General features: G+C 40.0%; 1 protein-coding gene and 1 pseudogene across 9 annotated transcripts in view; both read right to left on the reverse strand.

Moving 5' to 3' along the window:
* TCTN3 (tectonic family member 3) overlaps positions 1–14184 on the reverse strand; it is a 31732-nt gene extending 17548 nt beyond the window's left edge. For 2 of the 9 annotated variants that reach the window (XR_014826673.1, XM_001927634.6), the window contains exons 1-12: positions 13837–14184; positions 13537–13660; positions 13120–13238; positions 9048–9175; positions 8700–8808; positions 8505–8620; positions 7960–7995; positions 7040–7120; positions 4988–5113; positions 4105–4212; positions 3560–3654; positions 3111–3264 (exon numbers count right to left, since the gene is read on the reverse strand). Coding sequence is in view for 4 of the 9 variants with exons in the window: in XM_001927634.6 (XP_001927669.1) it covers positions 3111–3264; positions 3560–3654; positions 4105–4212; positions 4988–5113; positions 7040–7120; positions 7960–7995; positions 8505–8620; positions 8700–8808; positions 9048–9175; positions 13120–13238; positions 13537–13660; positions 13837–14092 (1452 nt within the window). In the remaining 5 variants the exon portion in view is untranslated. Of the gene's footprint in view, positions 1–1357; positions 2220–2356; positions 3265–3559; positions 3655–4104; positions 4213–4987; positions 5114–7039; positions 7121–7959; positions 7996–8504; positions 8621–8699; positions 8809–9047; positions 9176–13119; positions 13239–13536; positions 13661–13836 lie in introns of those variants that run through there. The other 7 variants (XR_014826675.1, XM_084994980.1, XR_014826674.1 and 4 more) reach the window with 5 other exon arrangements.
* A 2410-nt stretch (positions 14185–16594) lies between these two features.
* On the reverse strand, positions 16595–17691 carry LOC100153551 (uS5 assembly chaperone PDCD2 pseudogene; annotated as a pseudogene).
* Positions 17692–26576: the final 8885 nt, after the last annotated feature.

Raw genomic sequence — 26576 nt, forward strand, 5'->3', positions numbered from 1 at the left:
ATTGCGGTTCTGCATTTCCTTAATGGCTAATGATGTTGGACATCTTTTCATGCATTTATTTCAAATATTTTGAAACAGTTTTTTTTTTTCATTTATTCTACATTAGGAACATTTTCCCATGGCATCACATGTTCTTCAAAAATGGGATTCAGATGTGGCTTAGATCTGGCGTTGCTGTGGCTGTGGCATAAGCCAGAGGCTACAGCTCCAATCAGACCCCTAGCCTGGGAAACTCCATATGCCACAGGTGCGGCCCTAAGACAAAAAAAAAAAAAAAAAAAAGTGATTTAAAAATGTAAATAGGAGTTCCTGCCGTGGCTCAGTGGTTAACGAATCCGACTAGGAACCATGAGGTTGCGGGTTAGATCCCTAGCCTCGCTCAGTGGGTTTAGGATCCAGCATTGCTGTGGCTGTGGTGTAGGCTGGCAGCAATAGCTCAGATTGGACCCCTAGTCTGGGAACCTCCATATGCTGTGGGTGCGGCTCTAGAAAAAAAAAAGACAAAAAAAAATGTAAATAGTAGGCTTAATAACAATAAAAAGTAGTTCTACTATATTTTTATCCTTGCCATTAACCATGCCCTTCCTGAATTTATCATTTGCCATATATCACCCAAAACCGTACTCCCTCAGTATAGATGTCTTTGAGGTTTTAAGAGAGCTCAATTTGACTTCAGTTGCCCAAAGGCTGAATCAAATACGTGTATTTACTCATCCCCCCAAGTCTCCTTAAAAGGAGAGAAGTATGCAAGGAAGAAAGTCATAATAGTGCTAGAAAGAAAAAGGGGGACTTTAAAAATAATCTCTGAGGAGAAAGGCCTTCCAAAGTCTGAACCAAAAATCAAAGGTTAAAAAGAAGATTGATAAGTTTCACAACATGAAAATTAAATTCTGCATGGCAAAAAAACCCCAAAAACCAAAAACCAAAAACCAAAACCCATAAATAGGTCAAAAGACAAATGATGAACTGGGAAAAGAATGTCTGCAAATCATACCACAGAAAAGAGCCAGTTTCTTAAATACACAAAGATTTTCTGCAAGTCATAAGACTAGTAATTCAATAAAAATGGGCAAAGGATAGAAATTTAAAAAATAATAAAAAAATAAATCATAGTGAAGAAAATACAAATTGTTTGACTATATGTCAAGATACTGAACCTTATTCATACTAAGAGAAAAATAAAACAACAATGGGATGCTACTTTCCACTTATCAGATAAGTAAAGATTAAAAGTTTGATAACTTGGCATTAATGGGGTAACGAGCAGGCTCACAGACGGATGGTGGGACTGTAAACTGGTACAACCTGTGTGGGGAATAAACTGGCAATATTAATTAAAAATTTAAATGCATATAACTTTTGATCTAGCAATTCTACATACAGGATTTATTATATAGTTTTATTTTCACATGTAAGAAATGGTGCCTGAACCATTTTATTATAAAATGCCACTCTGTGTATAATAGCAAAAGACTGAAAACAACCTGAATGTCCATCGATAAAAATGGTTAAATAAATCATGGCCCATCCATAAAATGGAATGCTATGCAACTATACTATACAAAATGAGAAAGCTTATTTTGTATTGACATGGGACAAACTCTGAAGATCAAGTGAACAAAGCAAAGTGCAGAGCAGTGTCAATGACATTTTATCATTTAGGTTAAAAAAAAGAATATTTGCTTGTGTGAGCACGCAATATCTCTGGAAGGAAACTAGTAACTTTATTTGCTTCTGGGGAAAGGAAGAACTGTTAGAGTTTTATTTTGTACTATTTAAAAAAATTTTATTTTGTACTTTTTGACTTTTGAGGTAAGTATACGTATTGCTTTATAGAGAAAAATAAACAATTTAAAATTAAAAAAAAATTAAAAGTACAGCCAACTAAAGTCAGGGAGTAGTGGTTAGGCAAAAGAGTAAGAAGACAGATTTCTTTATTTTACTAAGACTGGAGTCAAGAGGTCCACCAGATTTAATGGACCACCAGACTCAGTAAAAACAGAAACAGCTAAATGAGGTTACTTCTGCGGCAAGAGGTGTTGAGGTTTTTACTTTTCATTTAATATTATTCTAGATGGTTTGAATTTCTAACTTGTTAATATATTTTAAAATTAAATGTAAATATAAAAATGTAAGTGTTTAGGAATTCCCGTCATGGCGCAGTGGTTAACGAATCTGACGAGAAACCATGAGGTTTCGGGGTTCAATCCCTGGACTTGCTCAGTGGGTTAAGCTTACATTGCCCGTAAGCTGTGGTGTCGGTCGCAGATGCGGCTTGGATTCTGTGATGCTATGGCTCTGGCGTAGGCTGGTGGCTACAGCTCCGATTCGACCCCTGGCCTGGGAACCTCCATACGCCATGGGAGTGGCCCTAGAAAAGGCAAAAAGACAAAGAAAAAAAAATTTAAATGTTTATAACAACAGAAAGAACACAATTTCAGCCTTAAAGAATCTATGCCAACCACATATTCAAAAATATAAGAAAATATTTGAACTATATATGAAATATATTTAGTTTTTCCCTTATTAGCAGTAGGGTCGATTTTTTTTTGTTGTTTTGTTTTTGATTTTCTAGGGCTGCGCCTGCAGCATATGGAATTTCCCAGACTAGGGCTCGAATCAGAGCTGCAGGTGCCAGCCTCTGCCACAGCCATGGCAATGTCAGAACCAAGCTGCGTCTGTGACCTACACCACAGCTCACAGCAACGCCAGATCCTTAACCCACTGAGCAAGGCCAGGGAGCGAATCCTCGTCCTCATGGATACTAGTCATGTTCGTTACTGATGAGCCACAACAGGAACTCCAGAGTTAGGCTAATTTTGGACCACAAAGCAATCTCTAGATTATGAGACTGACACTCTGTCCACCGCGCCAAGAGGGCCACTTGAACCACAAAGCAATGGCTATTTTCTAGCTTCAAATTTTTCTCCAAGTAAGGAAAATAAGGCTACCCTGAAATAATCACTTTGAATAGGCATGATTTCTTACATTCTTCCTTTTATGATAACCACATTATCTATGGAAACGGGGCTGGTTTTAATTTTAATATCATAATGTACAAACAAAAGAGGAAAGTGAGCACAGGTCAGGACATATATTTCTCTCCTTACTGAAACATTGCAGTTCCTGCTGAGTATCCTGGTCCACTCTTCCTTCTGAGCTGGGTCAGCATTACCAAAGATGGCAACATGCTCTGGTCTGGGCCCTCCGTCAAGAGTCTGATAAATCTTCTGCTGCAAGCGGCTGCAGTCCACCCTTTCCAGCCTGAAATGAAACACCATGGAGGCTGGAGTTCAGTGCTAATATAATCATGTAATCATATTAGTACATTAATCCAAACATTAGAAATAATATTATAAAGTAACCTGGAGGGAAAAATCCTTAGCGGTGTAAAGGACTATCAGAAAATTCTTAGCAATATTAACATTGTTTAGATTTTAAGACTATTCCTACCTAGCATTCTCTGAAATTTGATTCAAAACATAAATGTTGCCACATCAACATGTTCCCTATAGACAGAGACAAAACTGTGGAAAATGATGTAAAAGCAAAGAATCACCTGAGTTTGCAGCCAGATATTGCATTCACTCCAAATTGTACTTCATGTCTCTTAACAGAGCAAGTTCCATCCCCCTGGCTCTGTAAGAGGGTCATCTGAGAGGGAAAGTGATGGTCAAGGAGATCATAACAGAAAAAAAAGTAGGCAGATTGGAAAATTTATGTCCTTATTGTTTCCTTACCACTATTTATAACTTATTAATATCATGATACTAATCAAGTCGCATTTTTTTCCCTGTAGCAATTAAAAACCATAGAGAGACAATTACCATTTTTCCCCAAAACGGGTGATCACACAGCAGCATATAAGTATCTAATTAAAATGAACAAAGATCGGTCAGGCTCCTCACCTTCGACCACTCTAACACAAGTTCTAAAGCCTTTGGGAGCATCAATATTTGAGAATATAACATATTAATGGTTTGGTAAAATAGGTCTTAAATACCTAAAATATGGGGGAACCTCAGAATTGGAAAATCCTAAAGCTCAGTAGCTATAGCTTTTTCCATTAGGCTGCAACAGGTCGCCCACATCCGAAAAGGATACTGAGTGTTTTATACCACCACTTAGGGCCAAGAGTGGCTTCCCAACAATATAGCCAGGATTCCCACTTCGAGGACCAGAAAGAGCAGCAGCTGTGTTCTGTTGAAAAGCCTGCACAAAGAGTGAAGAGAAGTCAATTATGGAGAAAAGCATGCTCTCCCATATTCCACTGTGTAGCTTCATACACTTCCTTAAAGTAATGCTGTAGCTTAGCTGCACTGAACAATCTGGCTTCCTTCCACATCTGTAGCATTTTGCAGAAATTTCTATTCCAGGTCTTTTACTTTTATTCACTAAAATAAACCCTAAGGATCTGAATATTGAAATTTACTATATGCTACTTCCATCAAGGATTATAACTAAAGATCTATCCACAATCTCTCAATCCTGTTGCTAAAAATTTAGGGTTATGTTCAGGCTGGCTGAAACCAGAGGAACTTAAATATAATTTTAAAATATATTTTAATTAACTATAGATGTTCCAGAGATGAACTCTGAGACACATGGGATTTGGTTGACCACTTAAGGATAGAGTTGAGAAAAAACTGGACTCTGCTGGGTTCAAAAAGAAAGAAGTACAAGAAAGCCTAAAGGTGGTTATCAAGTTTGGAAACTTAGGTTATGTGGGAAATGAACAAAACACTGAAATGCCCCCAAATATGAAAAAAGCTATTTAAAGAATTTCCATGGGATGTCAACTGAGTTCATGATTCAAAATGACTACTTAAAAAAAAGAGTTTGGATTTCTAAGTGAAGTCCTGCTTTGCTGCAAAAACATGCTAACGAATAAACAACACTGAAGCCTTATCACTTGTAGTTAATAAGTGGAATATTAAATGCTGAGGCTTAAATTGACAGATTGAAACCGATAGGAAAGGGATCTAACCCTGAAGCGAATGATGAAGTGTTGCTGTAAGGAAGTGCTTGGCTTGACAGTCAGGTTGGTTTGTTCAAAACTGACAGAGACTTTCTGGATTCCAAAAGTCCCATTGGTCTCTATCTCATAGACGACCTGAAATACAAAAGTAGAATTAATTAATAAAAGTTAGTGGGCTAAGTATGCTAAGGACGAAAGATTTTCTGTCTTTAAGAGTTTTACTAGGAGTTCCTGTTGTGGTGCAGTGGAAACGAATCCAACCAGGAACCATGATGTTTCAGGTTAGATCCCTGGCCTCACTCAGTGGGTTAAGGATCTGGTGTTGCTGTGAGCTGTGGTGTAGGTCACAGATGTGGCTCAGATCTGGCGTTGCTATGGCTGTGGCGTAGGTCGGCAGCTACAGCTCCAATTAAGACACCTAGCCTGGGAATCTCCATATGCTGCGGGTGTGGCCCTAAAAAGACAGAAAAAAAAAAAAGCTTTACTATAACTGAGTGAGGGTACAGAATAATGTCCATAGCTAACAATACTGCATTGTCTATTTGCAAGTTGCTAAGACAGCAGATCTTAAAAGTCCTCATTGCAGGAAAAAAAATTTTTTAACTATGTGTGGTGATGGATGTCAACTAAACTTGTGATAATCATTTCACTATGTATATATCAAATCATTATGTTGTACACCTAAAACTAATACAATACTATATGTCAATTATGTTTCAATTAAAAAATAACTGGAGGAGTTCCGGTCGTGGCTCAGTGGTTAACGAATCCGACTAGGAACCATGAGGTTGCGGGTTTGATCCCTGGCCCTGCTCAGTGGGTTAAGGATCCGGCGTTGCCGTGAGCTGTGGTGTAGGTTGCAGATCCCTCGTTGCTGTGGCTCTGGCGTAGGCCAGTGGCTACAGCTCCGATTCAACCCTTAGCCTGGGAACCTCCCTATGCTGTGGGAGCTGCCCAGGAAATGGCAAAAAGACAAAATAAAACAAAACAAAATAAAACAAAATAAAATAAAATAAAATAAAATAAAATAAAATAAAATAAAATAAAATAAAATAAAATAAAATAGAAAACTGGATGAGAAAGACTAAAAAAGTAATCTTAAAAATGCCAAACACAAATATTATAAATAAAGCTGGCTTCATTTTATATCTACACATGAAAAAAGACATTGCATAGAGCTCTTTGAAAGAGTTCATGGGAGAGATGAGTTTATGATAAGAACTGAAAGGAAGAAAAATAAGTTTTTAAAATTTTTATTTTTCGCTTTTTTTTTTTTTTAGGGCTGCACCTGTGGCATATGGAAGTTACCAGGCTAGGGGTTGAATTGGAGCTACAGCTGCTGGCCTACACCACAGCCACAGCAACATGGGATCTGAGCTGTGACTGTAACCTACACCACAGCTCACGGCAATGCCAGATCCACTGACCTACTGATCGAGGCCAGGGATCAAACGTGCATCCTCATGGATACTAGCCAGGTTTGTTTCCACTGGACCACAATAGGAACTCCAGAAAAATAAGTTTTGATTGTGTGCAGAGACAGTGAGTAGAAGCACAGGCAGAGGTGCATGGAATGGAAACCTGGTTTACCTCTCACAATGTCTGAGGATGAATAAAGACAGCAGCTGGAGACAGAAGCCATAAACAAGTGAAAGTAACCTTGGATTTCTGAACACGGTTTTAAAATGATGCTTTATGATAATTCAGACATGTGTAGGTTGATCAGAAGAGAGAGAATAGAGAAAAAGAAGTTGACTATTTCAGATTTCCCCATGATACTGACTGGCAACAAAAGAAACTGTGGCCAGTAAAAATCATAATGGACTGCACATGAGCCAAGAAAGAGGAGAATCCTAGGGTTCTGGATGTGAAATGTTGAAGGACAGGAGCAATGGAAATGATTGAAACATGGTGGTGAGGATGCTGATGGGCTCAGTTCCTGATGGAAGTTTCAGGTAATGTACAAACATTCATGTGGTCTGGTACCTAATGGAAGATGAAGCACCTCTGGTTAATCCCATCAATATTCATCAGTCCAGAATCTGAGGTCAGATTCCCTACCTTGGAAACAACATTCTGACAAGTGTTTCCAGCCAACAGAGGAGGGCCAGCTTGTGAGACCAGTGTTACAGGTACCTGGAACTAGCAAAGGAAAGAGGCAAATCAATTAAAATTGAAAGCAGCACTTTCTCTGCTAGCTACACATGATGCTGAAATGCGTATTCTTCCTTGACCTTCCTCTCTTCTTCCACTGCCAGTCCACAACTTAAGTCCACAAGTCACTCTAATTCAGCACTTCTCAAAACCTATTTTCTGGAACATTACTTCTTTTAGATATAAAATAAAGGTTCCATGATCAAATAAGTTTTAGAAATACTATATTTTGGAGTTTCTGTCATGGCGCAGTGGAAACGAATCCGATTAGGAACCATGAGGTTGTGGGTTTGATCCCTGGTCTCCCTCAGTGGGTTAAGGATCCGGCATTGCCCTGAGCTGTGGTGTGGCTTGGATCTGGGGTTGCTGTGGCTCTGACGTAGGCCAGCAGCTTACAGATCCGATTAGACCCCTAGCCTGGGAACCTCTATATGCTGTGGGTATGGCCCTAAAAAAGACAAAAAAGACAAAAAAAAAAAAAAAGGAGAGAGAGAGAGAAAAGAAATACTATATCTGACAATCTCCTCTTAGAGATTAACAAGGCCCTCTAACACATTAAAGACTCCAAGAAGTCCACTCTAAAGAGTGTTTAATTTTACTTAGCCCAGTGTTTCACAAACTTATCTAATACCTTAGGAATTCATATTTCATATGAAGCTTATTAATTATATAGAACACACATGAGAAAAGATTGTTTTATCCATACTTGAATAGCTGGATACATCACACATACACTCTCTCTCACCATTACGATCTACAGTGAAACTACCTAAGAGGCAAAGGGACCAAAGAGTCTCTTTCCTTTTTCCTGATAAGCAGCATCATACCTTCGTATTCTGCAGATCACTCACACCTCTTGGAACCTAGCAGGAGAGAACAGCAGGGATATGAGTGTGGGTATATCTTATATAAAATCTCCTAGAGTTTGTGGTTTCACATCTGGGGGAAAATCAAATTATCGGAATAAGTCATTTCCTCTTTTCTACCTGATTCTTCCTTACACTAAAATGCTGGGAGCAGGGTAAGGAGGGGAGGTTGGATGGACTATGATGCCATCCTACCTTGAACAAGGCTCTAAAAAACAGCAAAAGCAAGTAAGTTTTGGTGAAACAGTGAGATGTCTCTCCCTCCTATCATCCCGAGTCAATTCCATTAGCCAGGAGAGCGAGAATCTCTTATCCTGGCTATCCACCCCTAATTTTTTCAACTTTCTTCAAATGATAGAGCTTCCAGGCCCTCTGCCTTTTATGAAGCTCCTGGGCATTTTGACCTCCAATTCAGTGCTTCCTCCCACTTCCTCCACAACCTGATAGGGGGAAGCATGATGACTTTAAGTCCACAGTGGTGACAGCAGGGAGAAAGCGACACCCACCTTCAAGACTGTGAAGTTGTAATAAGAGGCAGCATTGAGGGCGGGCTCCAAGGTACAGCTATCTGTCAGATTCTCGAAGAATCGAGCACAGGTTGTACTTTCACTCTCCAGGAAACCTTAGAATTAAGGGAGTGGTAAACGAGAAAGCCAATCTTAAATTGAACAAAAAGGCTGGCACTCGTGCTCTGAGCTCACCTGCAGGATTGCTCTCAGCGCAGAGTCCTCCAGCTCCAACTCCTGCAGGCTGTCTCAGCAGGCTTATTATAGACCACTTGGGGAAGTAAGTCAGAATAGGGTCCCCAGCCTAAACAAAGTATAGCAGAAATTTATTCACAATGAGATTGGACTGAACACCACCAGAAAAGAATAAGTAGAAATAAAAGTTAAATCACTTGCATGTTGGATAGGACTGTCCTCCAAAAGCGCTGACAATGGCTTACCCAGTTTAAGTGGGTATCTCAAGATACCTGGTACCTGGTCAGCTGTCAGTATGAGGGGAAAAAACCAAACCAAATAATCCCCCCTCCCCTTCCTTAGGCTCACCCTGTAAAATGGTGGTGGTGACGGGGTTTGGAATGTTGAAGTGAATGATTCACCTCCAAACTCTGTAGCCAGGGCCTGGAAGTTGGTTGCATTGACCTTCTGGAGCTTCTGGAAATAGTTTAATTTTGCTAAAATATTTTTTTAAAAGAAAAGCAATTTAGATAGAAGAAAATAATTCCTTTTTAAATATCTAGCATACCAAGAAACTAATTTCTAAAAATATTTTTATTGACACACAAAATATACATAGTAAAGTATGCAAAATGCACTAATTTTAAGCATAGACTTAAAGAATGTTTATATATTTATATAGTTTTCTTACCACCACTCAGATTAAGTTATAGAACATTTTCCCAGAAGGTTCCCAATCAGTAATCTTCAGAAATAATAACAATTATTGATTTCTATCAACTTATAATTTATTTAAAATCAGTTAACTGAATTATTGTTTTAGTATTAAGATCTGAGCTAAGAATATAGCCAATAAATGCCACTCAGTTCCAACTCCCTGATGTTAGAAATTTGTATGATCAGCAATTTGTGATGAAAATAGGAGCCTAAGTAATGCTCACCCTTGCCCCTACCTGCTGAGTCTCTAGAGAGCAGTAATATGGTACTGTTTCCATAGGAACATGAGTGAGATGGAGACAATATTTGATTTGTCCTCTCCAAGTCTTCCAGTTTCCTCTAAACTTCAACTGATCATACCTCATGATAAGGTTTCCATCTCTCAAGTAAATGAATTTGTCCTGTTTCATTCCTTTCACCTTACATTTCAACATTCAAGATTTCTGTAACAATTCTATAATTTCTATTATAGCAACGTATAATTCCATCAAAGCTCCTGCAGCCATCTCCTTATGGCATGTCAGACTCAGGAGAGAGATGTAGGAAAAGGCCTCTGACATTGTCCCCTGACTTGAGGGTGGCCTGTGATGAACAACACTCTGCTTTACCACCCAAGTCTTCTGCTAATCTGAAAAAGGAATGTAGCAGAAACTGGGCCCATACTGGTTTCTTTCATTTTTTCATAATTACAATCACTTGGACAGATTCAAAAGGAAATCACTGCCAGCATCACTGAAAGCTAAGGAAGACGCTACATTATATAAGCTTGACCGTGATCCTCTGTGATCGTAAAATCCTAATTTTGCTTTTCAGCTTTCTGATAGAAAACAAAATGAAGATAGCTCTCAAGTCTGTGGCCTGACTACTCACTCTCTATACACATTCTAGATCTTTGTTATGCAAAGTGTGGAGCACAGCCTAGCAGCCCCAGCATCACCTGGGAGAATCAGAAATTCAGAATCTTAAGCCACTGTGCAGACTTATTGAATCAGAATATGCATGTTAACAAGACCTCCAGGTGATGTGTTTGCATATTAGAGATTGAAAAGCCTTGCTCTAGAATAAGTGATGCTCATGTTGCTGGTCTGCAGACTACCCGCTTCCATCTCTGATCTGAAATCTTCACATTTTAAAGCTTTCAGGAGCTGTTTAATATTTCCTTCAGAATTCAAACCTTGGAGACCACATGGAAGAAATACTTATTAAAAAAACTTAGTTATTTCTATCTTTATAAATGAAAGAAAAGTTAAAGTTAAGCCAAAAAAGAAGATAAGCAGAAGTGGCAAATATCCATCTGGATATGTTTTCATGGCTTAAAAGAGTAAGAGAAAGTTAACATTCTGTCTCTTACTTTAGTGCAGGGATATTGATGGTAGTGATGGTAAGCAGGGATAATGCACAGAAGGAGCAGAGGTTAAGGATAAACAGCATTTTTGCCTAAAACTTCTACCATCATACATGGTATATTATACCTCACAGAGCTTAAAGGTATTTAGACTTAGCATGATACAATTTCAGATGTTGAAGGAAGTCTAGAGATCATCTGGCCCAATTACCTTCAGAAATTTGGATCCTGAGAGGTAAATGAGTTGCAAAAGGCCACAGAGCCATCCCTGTGGCAGAGAGCCAGGAGTAGAGATTACAGATCTCCTGATTCCTGGTCTAGGGTTTTTCCTACTCCATCATGTTGTACAGCCTTTATTTTATTTTATTTTTTTGTCTGAGCTGCTCCCATGGCATATGGAGGTTCCCAGGCTAGGGGTCTAATCAGAGCTGTAGTCACCAGCCTACGCCAGAGCCACAGCAATGCGGGATCCGAGCCACATCTGTGACCCACACCACAGCTCATGGCAATGCCAGATCCTTAACCCACTGAGCAAGGCCAGGGATCGAACCGGCAACCTCATGGTTCCTAGTCGGATTTGTTAACCACTGCGCCATGATGGGAACTCCCTGTTGTACAGCCTTTAATTAATACTGTCTAATGATCATTACCAGCAAATGTTAAGTACGGTGGACAAAGATATAGTCCATCCTTTTGGTGCACTGACAATTTACCTAGGGAGATGCAGTGTTCATATAAAATAATAATTCAAAATATCCTATAAGTTCCAAGGTAGTGACTCTCAGGTATTGTTAGGGAAAGAAAGTTCAGAAACAAGGATCCAGAAACAGTGTACAGTATGGCATGGGAGGCAGAAAGGGAGATTAAAAGCAGGAAGCATCACAGTGTGGCTCAGGTCACTGCTGTGGTATAGGTTTGATCCCTGGCCCAGGAACTTCCATTTGCAAAAAAAAAAAAAGGGAAGGAAGCACCAGTTGCACGCTATTGCAGTATCCCTGGAGCATATCCATAAGGCTAGAACTAAAAGGCAGTGGCAAATAGCAACAACAACAACAACAACAACAACAAAAGACAAAAAGACAAAAGACAAAAAAAAAAAAAAAAAAAGGCAGTGGCGAACTCGGAAAGGTTGAGGCACCTGCGGTCTTATTTTTAAAATGGAGCAATTGCCTTGTTCCTTTTACCTTCTCACCACCTGAATGTCTGCAAGTCTCCTAATAATTGCTTCCAAATTCAAGGCTCCCCAAACCCCAAATTGGCTGTTTTCTGAAACAAGTATTGTTTTGCAATTTTTTTTCTAACAGTCAGATGAAATCAGGATGAGCTGACTTTCGGCAGGTAAGGGACATTTAACTCTATTTTGCGTGAGAACATTATTTTGCACCTTAGACAATAATTTCAAAAAATATATCGGAGTCACATCTTTAGAAAGGTAATAGTCATCATCAGCCAATTTCTAAGTCTATTTAAAAACCTTAATAACAACTAACTACTGATCATTTTTATTGCACTCTACAGCTACAGAGCACTTTCACATTCAAGATTAGGGATATTATTTCTCATTTTGCAGTTGAAGAATAAGTCTGGAAGTGCTAAGGGATTTGTCTAAGTCTGTGCAACTGGTAAGTACATGGAGGGTTGAGACCTAAGTCTAATGCTCTTTCCCCCTATGCTGTTGCTTTGTGAAATAAAAACAAAGTTGATATACATCCACTTGCCAAAGACATTCATTCAAGTATCATTTGGGGCCTCCTATGTCAGACACTGGGGATTCTATCAGTGCCTTCATGGAGATTAGAGCAAGTAGGGGATATAGTGTATCTGCATTATCTGAGCAAAGAGAGATGACTGAAGTTAAAGTTCTGTATGGGTTTTCTGATCCACAGCGAAGAGAGCCTAAGAGATTGCCAATGTTCACTAATAAGAGAAAAAACGGGAGTTCCCGTCGTGGCGCAGTGGTTAACGAATCCGACTAGGAACCATGAGGTTGCGGGTTCGGTCCCTGCCCTTGCTCAGTGGGTTAACGATCCGGCGTTGCCGTGAGCTGTGGTGTAGGTTGCAGATGCGGCTCGGATCCCGCTTTGCTGTGGCTCTGGCGTAGGCCGGTGGCTACAGCTCCAATTCAACCCCTAGCCTGGGAACCTCCATATGCCGCGGGGAGCGGCCCAAGAAATAGCAACAACGACAACGACAAAAAAAAAAAAAAGAGAAAAAAGAAGGAGGTAGGGGGACAGACAGAATAAGAGGGAGGATGATAGAGATCCAAAGTGCAAAAAAAAAAAAAAAGTTTAAAAAACAAGGAAAAGGGAAAAAAAAGGTCAGAGGCTAAGCTCACTCTCAATGTTAGGCAGTAAGAACAGTCAACATATTTCTACTCACAGTTGTTCACATGGACACAAAACTGCTTAATTCCATTTGAATCCATGAAAACTCTTGAAGGAAATGGGGAGTTACTCCTGAAGATAAGAGAGTTGTCTACACACACCCAACTCGAGGACCTGTGAGGGAATGGGAGGGAGAATAGACACATTTAGAAGGTGACCGACCGATGTCATTGCCAAAGAAAGGGCTCCTTGGGCAGCCACAGGACAACATGAAGATCTGATTATTCTACTGGATAGCCCTACTGCAGAGCCTCAGAAGAAGAGGGCGCTCCTGGGAAAAAATAAGGTAGTTCCACTCCTAGGAGTGGAAGTGGGGGCAGGAGGCACAAAGGTTAACAATCCCTAGGTCCAAGTATTACTTATTCTAGGGCTCCAGTCCCCTTTAGGATTCAACCTGAGCATTGCAGCTCACCTCACGCTGCCTGGAAGGCAGAAGGAGAAAACTGTCCTCGGATGGAGAAGATAGCAGTCCTTGTCGCAGCAGCAATTTATATCGCAGGTACCAGGAGTCAAGTCACAGACACAGATCGGTAAGACTACGAAAGTACAACATAAAGCAGAGCGAATGGGCTGAGGATCCCCAAACTCTTCGAAGTGTTAATTCCTCTTCTTTCGACAGCCCCACTCCTTACTTTGTGGCAATGCACTCTGTGCACAGAATTCTGATTCTAAGTCTGTAGTCTCCATCCCCAAATCCTCCCATCCCCCTCACCTGGGAAGACGTCCACGGTCCCATTCCCAGGCGCCGAGGGGGTCACCACATTAGGGCCCACTGTAGAGGTCCCAGGCACGGCCCAGGGAGTTTCAGTCCCCTCTGAGGAGGATTGAAGGGTCCCGCCCTGCGTCCTTGGCCCCACGTTCAAATGGGTAGGCACTGCTCCAGACGGGGACGGAGAAGGCTGAGGCTGGACCCCCTCAGGGATCATCAGGAACAACACCTGCAGTAACGACAGCAGAGAAGCGAACATGGGGGCAGTAGAGCATCAGCAAGCATTTGAGGTGGGCTCAGGCGGTCGCTAGGTGCGTCCCTAGAGCGTGGGGGGGAGGAGTCGCAAGGCGTATGACGTCATCCACAAGCGTTTGCTTATTGGCTCATGGAGATGGCCGAGAGCCTTCAGCCAATAGAAGGCGGCGTTGTTAAAGATCCTCAGCATCTTTCAGTCCGCGTCCTCCTTCTTTGGCCCGGCCCTCCTCTGCCTCTGTCGCTTGGCAACCGCCAAACTGGCGGAGGCGCTCTTGCTTCTTCTCTCCACTGAGTGGCAGTAGGAGTTCAGCCCAGGTCAAGGTACACCCAGTAGGCATACCGCGCAGACCTCAGGGCTCAGAGGGCTGAGACCTTCCTTGATAGAGGGAAGCAACAGAGGCTCGAAGTAGAATTGCGTATCTTTTTCACTTCGGATTATAAAGGTGAGAATCTTTTTCTAAAGAATGATAATGATAATTATCTCTCAGAGAAAAATACACTGAAGATCACATAACTTAAAAAAAAAGTCTCGGGAGTTTCCGTCGTGGTCCAGCGGTTAGCGAACCCGACTAGCATCCATGAGGAGGCGGGTTCCATCCCTGGCGTCGCTTGGTGGTTTAAAGATCCGGCGTTTCAGTGAGCTGTGGTGTAGGTCGCAGATGCGGCTGGGATCCAGAGTTGCTATGGCTGCGGTGTAGGCCGGAGGCTGCAGTTCTGATTGGACCCCTAGCTTGGGAACCTCCATATGGCGCTGTTGCGGCCCCCAAAACCAAAAACCAAAAAAAGAAGTCCCATCTAAGTATAATATTTTCGAGTAAATATATTAGAAAGATACAGTTCCTTAAATTTTAACAATGAGATTTTTTTTTTTTTAAAATGGTCAATGGATGAAGAAAATTTTATTTTTGCTATTATAAACTTCCATTTATTGTAGCCCTCCTTAGAAAGTTTTGGTTTTTCCCAGGAGTGGTACGCCTCTTCTGATTCTCTACAGCAGAACTTTATGCAGTGTGGGAAATGTTATCATGTTCTACACTGTTCAGTATGGAAGTCATAGACTATATGTTCTTGCCTTGTGCTTGAAATGTGGTTAATGTGACTGAGGATCTGAATTATTAAATTTTAATTAATTCAAAGTAAAATAACTTCATGTGACTCATAGCTAGCGTATTGGATAGTACAACTCTAGGGTATCAAAATCTTGCTCCTGCTGGATCAGGTATTTTTCTCAGTCTGCACAGTCCTGCTATCTGGGTTATTTCAATTGCTTGGTTTGGCGGTATCTGTTAAGAGTTATATAAAATCTGATACACATATCCAAAATCTAGCCAATACCTCCTTTTCTAAGTGAATCACTTGAGCAGATAAATTTTAGGACCCTGCCAATGCTCACATTCTCTGACATGATGTTGATGTTCTCATGTTTTGAAGTAGCTAAATATATCTCTGTTATAAATGTTCTCAAACATATTTTTATGTGATTGTGTGGTGGACTGCTGTAAGAGATACCTATATTTGTGTTTAGGCATAAAATATTTATCTACCTTTTTAGTAATTGCTGTAGGAAAAGGTCAAGTTCCTATTATTCCAAATATATGTATTTACTAGAATATAAGCTGCACAAAACAGAGGGTTTTGTCTGTTTTGTTCTCTGTATCTCATGCTTAGAACGGTACCCAGGACTTGCTAGATATGCATTAAATATTTTTAAAAAGACTGTTTCGGAGTTCCCGTCGTGGCACAGTGGTTAACGAATCCTACTAGGAACCATGAGGTTGCGGGTTCGGTCCCTGCCCTTGCTCAGTGGGTTAACGATCCGGCGTTGCCGTGAGCTGTGGTGTAGGTTGCAGACGCGGCTCGGATCCCGCGTTGCTGTGCCTCTGGCGTAGGCCGGTGGCTACAGCTCCAATTCAACCCCTAGCCTGGGAACCTCCATATGCCCCGGGAGCGGCCCAAGAAATAGCAACAACAACAACAACAACAACAACAACAACAAAAGACAAAAAAAAAAAAAAAAAAAAAAAAAAGACTGTTTCATTGAACTCTTTAGATTTAACTCATGAATATTTAATTAACTTATTTTTAGACACACAATGCATTTTTATTATAGAAAGAAGTATAAGTAAAAAGATCATATCACTTAGTCCCACTGTTCACTTAACCAATTCACATCTAGTTTTATCTTTCCAGATTATTTTTGGTACACATACACAGGTATAAATATTTTTATGAAAATAAGATCATACTATGAATACCTGTCTATATCTTATTTGATATGTCTATATCATTAATACTGCATAGCATATCCTGCTGGATAGATACACCAAAACTTACTTAATTCCCTGTCAATGGACATTTTTGTCTAATCTTAAGACAATGTAAATGAGACCTAAAACAACATCTTTGTATGTGTCTAGCATAATTATTTCCTTAGGATAAAGTCCTAGAAATGGAATTTCAAGGTCTAAGAGATTATGAATGTTTTTAAGGCTTTCCAACATTGTCTTTAAGCTGTATCCAATATATCTTGCTTCCAAACAAATTCCTCTGTGTAGCCAGTGCCCAATCCACAGCTTTCAGCACAGGTGAAGACAGCCAGGACGGCCCAATCAACACTCCTGCTCAGCCTGTCAGCCTTCAGGTAGTTGGGAGCAGCTGAGGCATGACCTGGAATTCAAATATTCTCTTACCACCACAGGGGCAGTCTGGAATATCCTTTTCTTGAGGGATATTTTCACTGGAGATCCAGATGGGGGCAACCCCTCTGCCATATCTGAGAATCTGTTCTGGTTCAATGGATATTTTAGTTTTAAACGTCTGGAAAACTCTATCTTTCCTAGATTCATGCTTTGCCATGGAATCCAATTCTTACTTGGGTGCTTTACCCATGCTCCCTATAATCTCTGTTTCATCTTCTTTTTCTACAACTTCAGGCACAATCTCATCTGTCTCTATTACAGTTTCAAATTCTGGTAAAAGTAAGTTGTGGTCTGAAACCGTATTGTCTAAATTATCTGCTTTTGCACAAACCTGCTTATGTCCCAATCTCCAGTCCAGTGGCTGATGCTCCTACTGCAGTAATGTGCCTGGTAACATCTGGAGCATGTTTTGGGGCCTAGACAGCCACAAACCTCCCTGAGCACCAGACTTGGCTCTGGGGGAGGATCCTCAGAAGATGGTTCATAGGAGTAGAAGTCATTTCTGCTGGGTAGCTGATTTCTAAAAACTAGGGGGCTGATGACCCTATTCTCTGATGGCTAGCAGAATAGGGTCATCAGCCCCCTAGTTTTTAGAAATCGGGTGAGAATGTTAAACTCTAACCACTTGATGTAGGTCCCCAGAACTTTGTCTCTTTGGAGAAAGAATTTGTCAAAGAGACTAAGGATAGTGAGGCAATTAAGTGTTTATTTAAAGAAAGAGGAGATTGGTGCGGGGAAAATATAGGCACGGGCAGGCAGGCTTGGGAGGGGAGTGTGAAGGGGGAGAGAGAGAGCAAGAGAGGAAGGCTATTTAGTTTTTATATCATTTCAGGATTGCATTTCTTTATATGAAATTTCTATTGTACAACCTGTTGGAGACCAATTAGGATTTCCACGTTTGCATTTTACTCTTTAGTTCTCAATCGATGTTAAATCAATGATAAGTTATTAATGAATTTATTAGTGGTGGCAAAAGAGTCTGTTGACTGAATAATTTCAGGGTTGAGTGTAGGAAAATAACGTTTTAGGATTTCTGAGTTGCTTTTTCTTATTTTTGAATTTTAGCTCTTTACATAAGTTTTTGCTTTTTTTTTTTTAATGGCCACACCTGTGGCATATGGAAGTTCCCAGGCCAGGGGTCAAATTGGAGCTGCAGCTGCCAGTCTACACCACAGCAAGAGCAATGCAGGATCTGAGCCATGTCTGTGACTTACACTACAGCTCATGGTAATGCCAGATCCTTTAACCCACAGAGCAAGGCTAGGGATCAAACCCACATCCTCATGGATACTAGTTAGGCTCGTTACCACTGAGCCACAACGGGAACTTCCACATATTTTTATTTTTATTTTTATTTTATTTTTTTTGTCTTTTGTTGTTGTTGTTGCTATTTCTTTGGGCCGCTCCCGCGGCATATGGAGATTCCCAGGCTAGGGGTTGAATCAGAGCTGTAGCCACTGGCCTACGCCAGAGCCACAGCAACGCGGGATCCGAGCCGCATCTGCAACCTACACCACAGCTCACGGCAACGCCGGATCCTTAACCCACTGAGCAAGGGCAGGGATCGAACCCGCAACCTCATGGTTCCCAGTCGGATTCGTTAACCACTGCGCCACGACGGGAACTCCATCCACATATTTTTAAAATTCTGTTTTTCTCTTTTTTGTTAGAGTTGAGCAAAAATACTAAATTTTTGTTGTGATATGTTTGTAGGAATCTCTGTAATACAGAACTCTCAGCTCTTTTGAGATATTAAAATCTGGAAGATAATTTTGAGGGATAATTATTGTTATGCAGATGCCAATTTTAACATGAGGGTTGAGTCTTAAATTGAAATAGCTTTAAATGATATCACCTCCAAAGCAGAGATTTTCAAATAAGATCATATGATACTAGCAGCTGTCTGTGTCTGATACTAAAAGAGTTCAATATGTGCTTAGAAATTTAGCCAAGAGATTGAATCAAGATGGCAGACTGAGAACAAGTTCTAGCCTCTCCTCACTTCTTCCCACTTTCCAAAATCTCTAAAAATTACGGGAAAGTTAGATGAATACATGCAGTCATGTGCATCCATAAGCATACATTGATACTGAAAAAAAAAAGAGTGCTCTCAATGGACCAGACATTACGATAATCTGAAAAATAGAAGGCAGACAGTATTGAATTGTAGTTGGATAAAAAAAAGTTGCATGAGCAGAGGCTTACTTTAGAAGTAGGAGTGGCTCTTGGGGATGTTTAAAGCACACAGAAGCTGTTGATCTCGGTAGTGCCCTTGGACAATTGAGGTATTTATTGAGGTACCACTGTTGGAAGAGTCAGGTAGGTCAGCTTCTCAATCTTGCTCCCATGTGCATGCAGTGGGTAGAACTTGCTCCTAAAGAAGGCAGTGATAGACCATGTAGACACTTTTGTTAAAAAGATAGGACAGGACCCTGCATGACTTTTGACATCTAGAAGGAAAGAGAAAGGCCCCACATCTTGAGGACTCGTACCAGCTCCTTTTATCAAGCTACACATCTAACATTTCTCCTCCACAAATCTACCAAAAATAGAGTTTAAAAAAGACCTATTACCTTCAAAAGAGCAATGATAAGATTCATACCTGACTTTTTGAAACAAGGAAAGCCATGAAAAGTGGAATAATGTCTTAAAAGAAGTTAACCTAGAATTCTATATCAGCAAAATACCTTTCAAAAATGATGATAAAAGTGTGTTTAGAAAACAGAAATTGAGAAAAAAAACTTTTTTGTTATAGACCCACATAAAGAATTGCTAAAGAGGAATTCATTCCCATCATGGCTCAGTGGTTAACAAAGGGGACTCAGGTTTGAACCCTGGCCACGCTCAGTGGGTTAAGGATCCGGCATTGCCATGAGCTGTGGTGTAGGTCACAGACGTGGCTCAGATCCAACATTGCTGTGGCTGTGGTGTAGGCCAGCAGCTACAGCTCCGATTCAACCCCTAGCCGGGAACCTCCATATGCCATGGGTGTGGCCCTAAAAAGACAAAAGACAAAAGACAAAAAAAAAAAAAAAAGAATTGCTAAAGGGAATTTTTTAGGCTAAAAGAAAAATGATCCCAGATGGAAGCACTGAGACACAAGAATAAGAGCAATGGAAAGGATAAATACAAGGTCAGTATATAAAACTCAATTGTATTCCTATATTATGGCAATAATAAATTGGAAAATAAAAATTTGGGGATGATAAGATTTATAATAACAAAAATTAAATAGGAATGAGTCTAAACTATTATGAGATATTTTATATCAAAATATATGCTGTTTCTGAGAGGAATTAAAGAAAACCTAAATAACTGTAGGGTTATGTCAAATTCATAGGAAGACTTACTAATGAAAATATATTACTTCTTCCCAAACTGAATCTATACAGTGCAGTCCCAGTAAAAATTCCAGCATTTTGGGGTAAAAATTGACAAGCAGACTTTGGAGTTCCCATCGTGGCTCAGTGGTTAACAAATCCGACTAGGAACCATGGGGTTGCGGCTTTGAATCCTGGCCTTGTTCAGTGGTTAAGGATCCAGCATTGCCACGAGCTGTGGTGTAGGTGCAGACGCTGCTCGGACCCGTGTTGCTGTGGCTCTGGCGTAGGCCGGTGGCTACGGCTCTGATTTGACCCCTAGCCTGGGAACCTCCATATGCCGTGGGAGCAGCCCAAGAAATGGCAAAAAGACAAAAAAAAAAAAAAAAAAAAAAAAAATTGACAAACAGACTTCAAATTTATAGGTGACCATTAAACTATAATGGTTTAATGGTATAATTGTATTAAACTGTGTGGGTCAACTTCCACGCACATTTAAAAAATGTTTAATTAGATAATTTTAATTTAATATTTAATGGTTAATGCTAAGGTACTAGATGATATGTGGATTTTCCACCTGATGGGGGTCAGGGCTCCCAACCCCTTCATTGTTCAAGGGTAAACTATATCTGTAATTGCAAAAGGCCAGAAATAACCAAGAGAATCTGAAGAACAGAGTTGGAGGGTCTATACCTACTATATATCACTTCTTATTATTAAGATAAAGTCATTATTAGGATAAAACAGAGCTTTGGCTCCAAGATAGACAAATAGACCAATAGAAAAGGATAGAGTCCAGAAACAAACCTAGACATATGTAGTCATTTGATTTATGATGGAAGTGATGACTACAGTGCAGTGAGGAAAGAATGATCTTGTCAATAAATTATTCTGGGTCAGTTGGATGTTCATAAGACAGCAATGTATCTTAACTCCTAACTGTACTCGCTAACTTTGATTTTACATAGATTATAGACTTAGGTGAAACAACAAAGCTACTAGGAGATAACATGAGAGAACATCCTTATGATCTTGGGGAAGGCAAATATTTCTTAAACTGGACAGAAAGATTACTGATCATAAAGAAAAAATTTGATGCATTGTTAATCGGTAAAGTCGAGAACTTCTCTTAATAAAAGAAACTAATAAGCGGGTAAAAAGGTGAAGTTCTCAATGTTTTTTTTCCTTTAGAAAATAAGCTAAGAATATGTGTGGAATCATTTTTGTCACTGATGCTTTTAAAACTAAATTAAAAATATTGTGATAAGTACAGATTTACATGAAATTGTAGGATATAATACAGGGAGATACTCTGTACCCTTTAAAGATAACACCTTGCACAATTGCAGTGCACACAACCAGAATATTGGCATTGATAGAATTCACCCATTTTCTTCAGATTTTCCCAATTTTACTTTTACACATGTGTGTATGTGTATATTAAATTCTGTGCAGTTTTATCACATGTGATTTTTATGTTTCCACCACCACGGTAAAGACTTGAAGCCATTTCATCACCAAAAAGTTCCTTCATGTTGTCCTTTCATAACCATTCCCATCCTCCTTCTCTCACCCTCTCTCCCCAGGATGCATTTTTAAACTATCACTCACCTTTATAATAACCATGTTTAAAATAACTATGTTATTTAAACAGTGGTTCACAAACATGTATCCTAGTAAATAAAATAAACGGTGCCTACATGTTCAACAAAAAGCAAAGTTAAGTAGCTCTGGAGGAATTAATTTCCTTTCTTATTAAGATTAATAAACAAAGAATATATTATAGAAGGAAGAAATATGTTTTTACTTTGAAATTATTCAAAAAAATTCTTTAGCTGTTAGTATATTTGGTATTTGTTTTTTTTTTTTTTTTTTTTTTTTGGTCTTTTCCTTTTTTTAGGGCTGCACCTGAAGCATGTGGAGGTCCCCAGGCTAGGGGTTGAATCAGAGCTATAGCTGTTGTCCTGTGCTAGAGCTACAGCAATACCAGGTTTGAGCAGTGTCTGCGACCTATACCACAGACAGACCCTTAATCCACTGATAGAGACCAAGGATCGAACCCAAATCCTCATGGATGCTAGTTGGATTCGTAAACCACTGAGCCATGACAGGAACTCCTAGCTGTTACTATTAATAGTAAGTATTGTGCTAATTAGACACTAACTACTGTTCCTAAAAAGAAACTCACTTATGATGTTATTCTTTTCCTTAATATATCTCCTTCTTTTTCCTTTTTCTTTTTTAAAATTTTATTTATTTATTTTGCTTTTTAGGGCCACACCTGCAGCATATAGAAGTTCCCAGGCGAGGGGCCCATTTGGAGCTACAGCTGCCAGCCTATGCCACAGCCACAGCAATGTGGGATCCAAGCTGCATCTGCAACCTATACCACAGCTCATGGCAACGCCAGATCCTTAACCTACTAAGCAAGGCCAGGGATCAAACCCACATCCTCATGGATTCTAGCCAGATTCTTTTTTTTCATTATTATTACTCAATGAATTTTATTACACTTAAAGTTGTGCAATGATCATCACAACCAAATTTTATAGCATTGCCATCCCAAACCCTCAGTGCATCCTCCCACCCCCCAACCTGTCTCATTTGGAAACCATAAGTTTTTCAAAGTCTGTGAGTCAGTATCTGTTCTGCAAAGAAGTTCATTGTGTCCTTTTTTTAGATTCCACATAGCATTTGATGTTGGTGTCTCACTGTCTGACTGTCTAGTCAGATTCTTAACCCGCTGAGCACAGCAGGAATTCCTCTACTTCTTTTCTTTTCCATTCTTTTCATTTTTACTTTTCTTCCTCATTTTATCCTTTGGAAACTGTCTGTAGTCCCACCTTTTCTCCAGTCTGAATATAAGTTTCACTCAATAAAAAAGACTGATAATTGCTGACCACACACCCATTCTCCCTGCTCTCAAATGATAGAACCCCAGTATTTAACTGAGCACAATGTAGCGAACAGATGACATTTCCCAGTCTCCTTTGCAGTGAGTTGGGGTTATGCATAATTCTGATCAATGGGATATACATTAAAGAATTGATGGGACTTTAGAGAAATCTCTTGAGAAATGCAGGCTGTTCCTCCTTTTCCTCCCTTCTCCATCCTACTGCTTAAATTTTGAGTGAAATGGCTAAATCTTGAGCAGTCATTTTGGAACATGAGAAGACATGTAAGCAAAGGTAGGCAGCAAAATGGAAGAAACCTGGATCCCTGACAACTGTGGAAACTTTATAATGTTTGCCCTGAACTTCCTACCTCTGGATTTTCATATGTAAGGAAAATAATTTTGTAAAAGAGACCAGATATTTAAATCATAACAGGAGTTCCCATGGTGGCTCAGAGGAAATGAATCTGACTAGGAACCATGAGGACATGGGTTTGATCCCTGGCCTCGCTCAGTGGGTTAAGGATCTGGTGTGGCCCGGAGCTGTGGTGTAGGTCGCAGACGTGGCTCGGATCTGATGTTGCTGTGGCTGTGGTGTAGCCCAGCAGCTACAGCTCAGATTCAACTCCTAGCCTGGGAACCTCCATATGCCTCGGATGTGGCCCTAAAAAGACATATATCATAACATACTTTAGTGGCTTACCCATATTTACATAATAACTAGAACTCTCAAAGACTTATTCACATGATTACTTTAAATATGCTTATTTAAATTAGAATTTCTACTAGAAACTAAAGTAGAATTTAAACTAGAATCTGTTATTGTCTTTTGTCATTCAATTTGTGATCTTCCTGGTTATAGAGATGGTATATTTTTGGTCAAAACCTGGACATTTTGGGAGTTCCCATCGTGGCGCAGTGGTTAACAAATCCCACTAGGAACCATGGGGTTGCGGGTTCGATCCCTGACCTTGCTCAGCGGGTTAAGGATCCGGCGTTGCTGTGAGCTGTGGAGTAGGTTGCAGACACGGCTTGGATCCCGTGTTGCTGTGGCTCTGGTGTAGGCTGGTGGCTACAGCTCCGATTCGACCCCTAGCCTGGGAACCTCCATGTGCCACAGGAGCAGCCTTAGAAAAGGCAAAAAAAGATAGGAAAAAAAAAAAAAACCTGGACATTTTGGATATTATGTTAGGAGACTCTGTATCTTAATTAAATGCTGTCTTAGCTTCCCCTGACATTACTCTGGCGTTGGAGGGGGTGTGCTGCCCCATTACTACCAGGTAGCAATGAAAGTCCTGGTTCCCTACTCAGCCCCCAGTGACACCCCAGGAAGCAGCTCTGCTTGTTACTGCTGGGTGGGGATGGGAGCCAGCTTCCTCCAAGTCTGGGATCTATAAGGCAAAAAGAAATCCCAGGGAACTCACCACTGTGTCATTTTTAGGGTCACTAGGTCCCTAGCCAATCTGCCACCTTCTTTCCATCTTTTAGAATCTTATTATAATACGTATAATCCAAAGTTTTTGGTTGTAGTTAGCCAACAGGAATATGGAAAAATATATTTATTCCACGTTCCTGGAAGCAGATTCTTGTTTTGTTGCAGAGATGTGTTGCTGAATCTCTCTTGGTGTCATAACCAGAAGTCACTCTTTCTACTTTTGTCTCTTAAACATTTTTCCTTCCCTCCACTTTTACAGTTTCTATCACTAGCTTAAATAATAATTATCCTCAGGAATCTTAGTGGATTATGTAAAAAAATTTTTAAAAAGCGAAATAGGAATTCCTGTTGTTGCACAGTGGAAACAAATCTAATTAGTATCCATTCGGATGCAGATTTGATCCCCAGCCTTGCTCAGTGGGTTCTGGATCTGACGTTGCCATGTGCTGTGGTGTAGGTCACAGATGTAGCTGGGATCCCCTGATGCTGTGGCTGTGGCATAGGCTGGCAGCTGCAGCCCCAGTTCAGCCCGTAGCCTGGGAACTTCCATATACAGTAGGTGGGGCCCTAAAAAGCAAAAAAAAAAAAAAAAAAAAAAAAAAAGAGTGAAATATAATTGTATTGAAAACATTCTAGTTTTCTAATGGTGTATAACACCATAACAAACTTTTGTGGCATAAGATGACAACTACTTTATTATCACCGTGGATTCTCTGGGTCAGGAATTTAGACAGGGTACAGCAGAGGTGGCTTATCTCTGGTTCATAATGTCTGAAGTATTAGGGGGCAAGACTCAGATAGCTGGGAGTGAATTTACTGGCTGATGTCCAGTATCATCTGTAGGTTTTGTCACTTATATGTCTGATGCCTGGGCTGGGAATACTTGAAGGCTGGGCTTAGTTGCGCCTTTTAACTGGAGAGTCTATATATGATCTCTTCTTGTGGCTCAGGCTTCCTCACAGTATGGCAGCCTCAGGATAGTTGGACTTTTTAAATGTTGGCTCAGGGCTTCAGGAGTGAGTGTTCTAGTGAACAAGGCAGAACCTGAATGGCCTTTTTTGATCTAGCCTTAAAAGCCAGTTCAAGCCTCCTGAGAGTACTATATGGACAACTCCCCCCAACTTCTCTGTGGAAAGTATATATAAAAAAAATTAGGGGCAGCTTTTAAACTGCCCAAATGTGTACAAGCTTTGAATGTCTTTTATAGAAAAAGTGTAAAGTAAATATAAAAAAGTTTTACAATGTCTTCAAGGAATTATTTTTATTTTATTATATACAAAATTATGTGCTAAGTTCAAATGTGAAGCATGATGGTAATGACTCAAAATTTTAATTAAATTTATTTAAATACAGTTGCAAGTTTTAACTGTTTTTGAAATTTAATTCATTATTATAAAATATTTCTATAAACCTAAAGCTATTTGTAATTGTGGTTACCAATGTGAAGAATAGGTGTGTTTTGTATATGATATTTAGATTTCTATATATACAAATTTAGGATATTATTAATTGTTTAATATTGCAAGTTGTTCATCAAATGCCATTTTTAACTGTTGTAAAAACTGCTGAATTGTGAATGTTGGATAAAGAGTTCAAGAAAAAGAACACTCTGCTCCGTTGGCAAATATGTTACTATTCAAGAATCTATTGTGGCCATAATGTTTGAGAGGAAAGACTTGGTGAGCTTATTTTTTTTCTTCCCTAATTATTTCTCCAACTCAAATACTTCTCACGCTCTGAAGCATTGTGCACCTCTGACGTCTGCAGGGCCACAGTCCTCAATTTGGACAGCAGTCTTCATTCCTGAACACAGGGCAGTGTGGCAGGTATCTCTGTTGTCTCAGTGGTATAAATCACAGCAGCGGATGTGTTGGATTGTGAGGTGCCCAGTGACAGAAGTGCCCAAGTGATTTTTACAAAATTCATCATTTGTGATTTTCTGGTTTATGGGTCCCTCTAAGGTGCAGGGCTAGGGCAGGGGCCCCTTGCCTGGCTTTGAAGGTGTTGCCACTTCTCTGGGAGCGTGAACTTTCAAACACTTACTGCTAGCTCTAGTTCAGAGTTTATAATCCAGGGAGTTTCCAAGAATATGAAGTTCCTTCAACAGTTTTCCACAGTAAATTATGCCCCAGCTCAGGTTC

Source organism: Sus scrofa, chromosome 14 (assembly GCF_054392235.1).
Source record: "Sus scrofa isolate SSC_HxYL_T2T_F1_AM1 chromosome 14, Sscrofa_HxYL_maternal_Yorkshire_Landrace_v2.0, whole genome shotgun sequence".
Lineage (NCBI taxonomy): Eukaryota > Metazoa > Chordata > Mammalia > Artiodactyla > Suidae > Sus > Sus scrofa.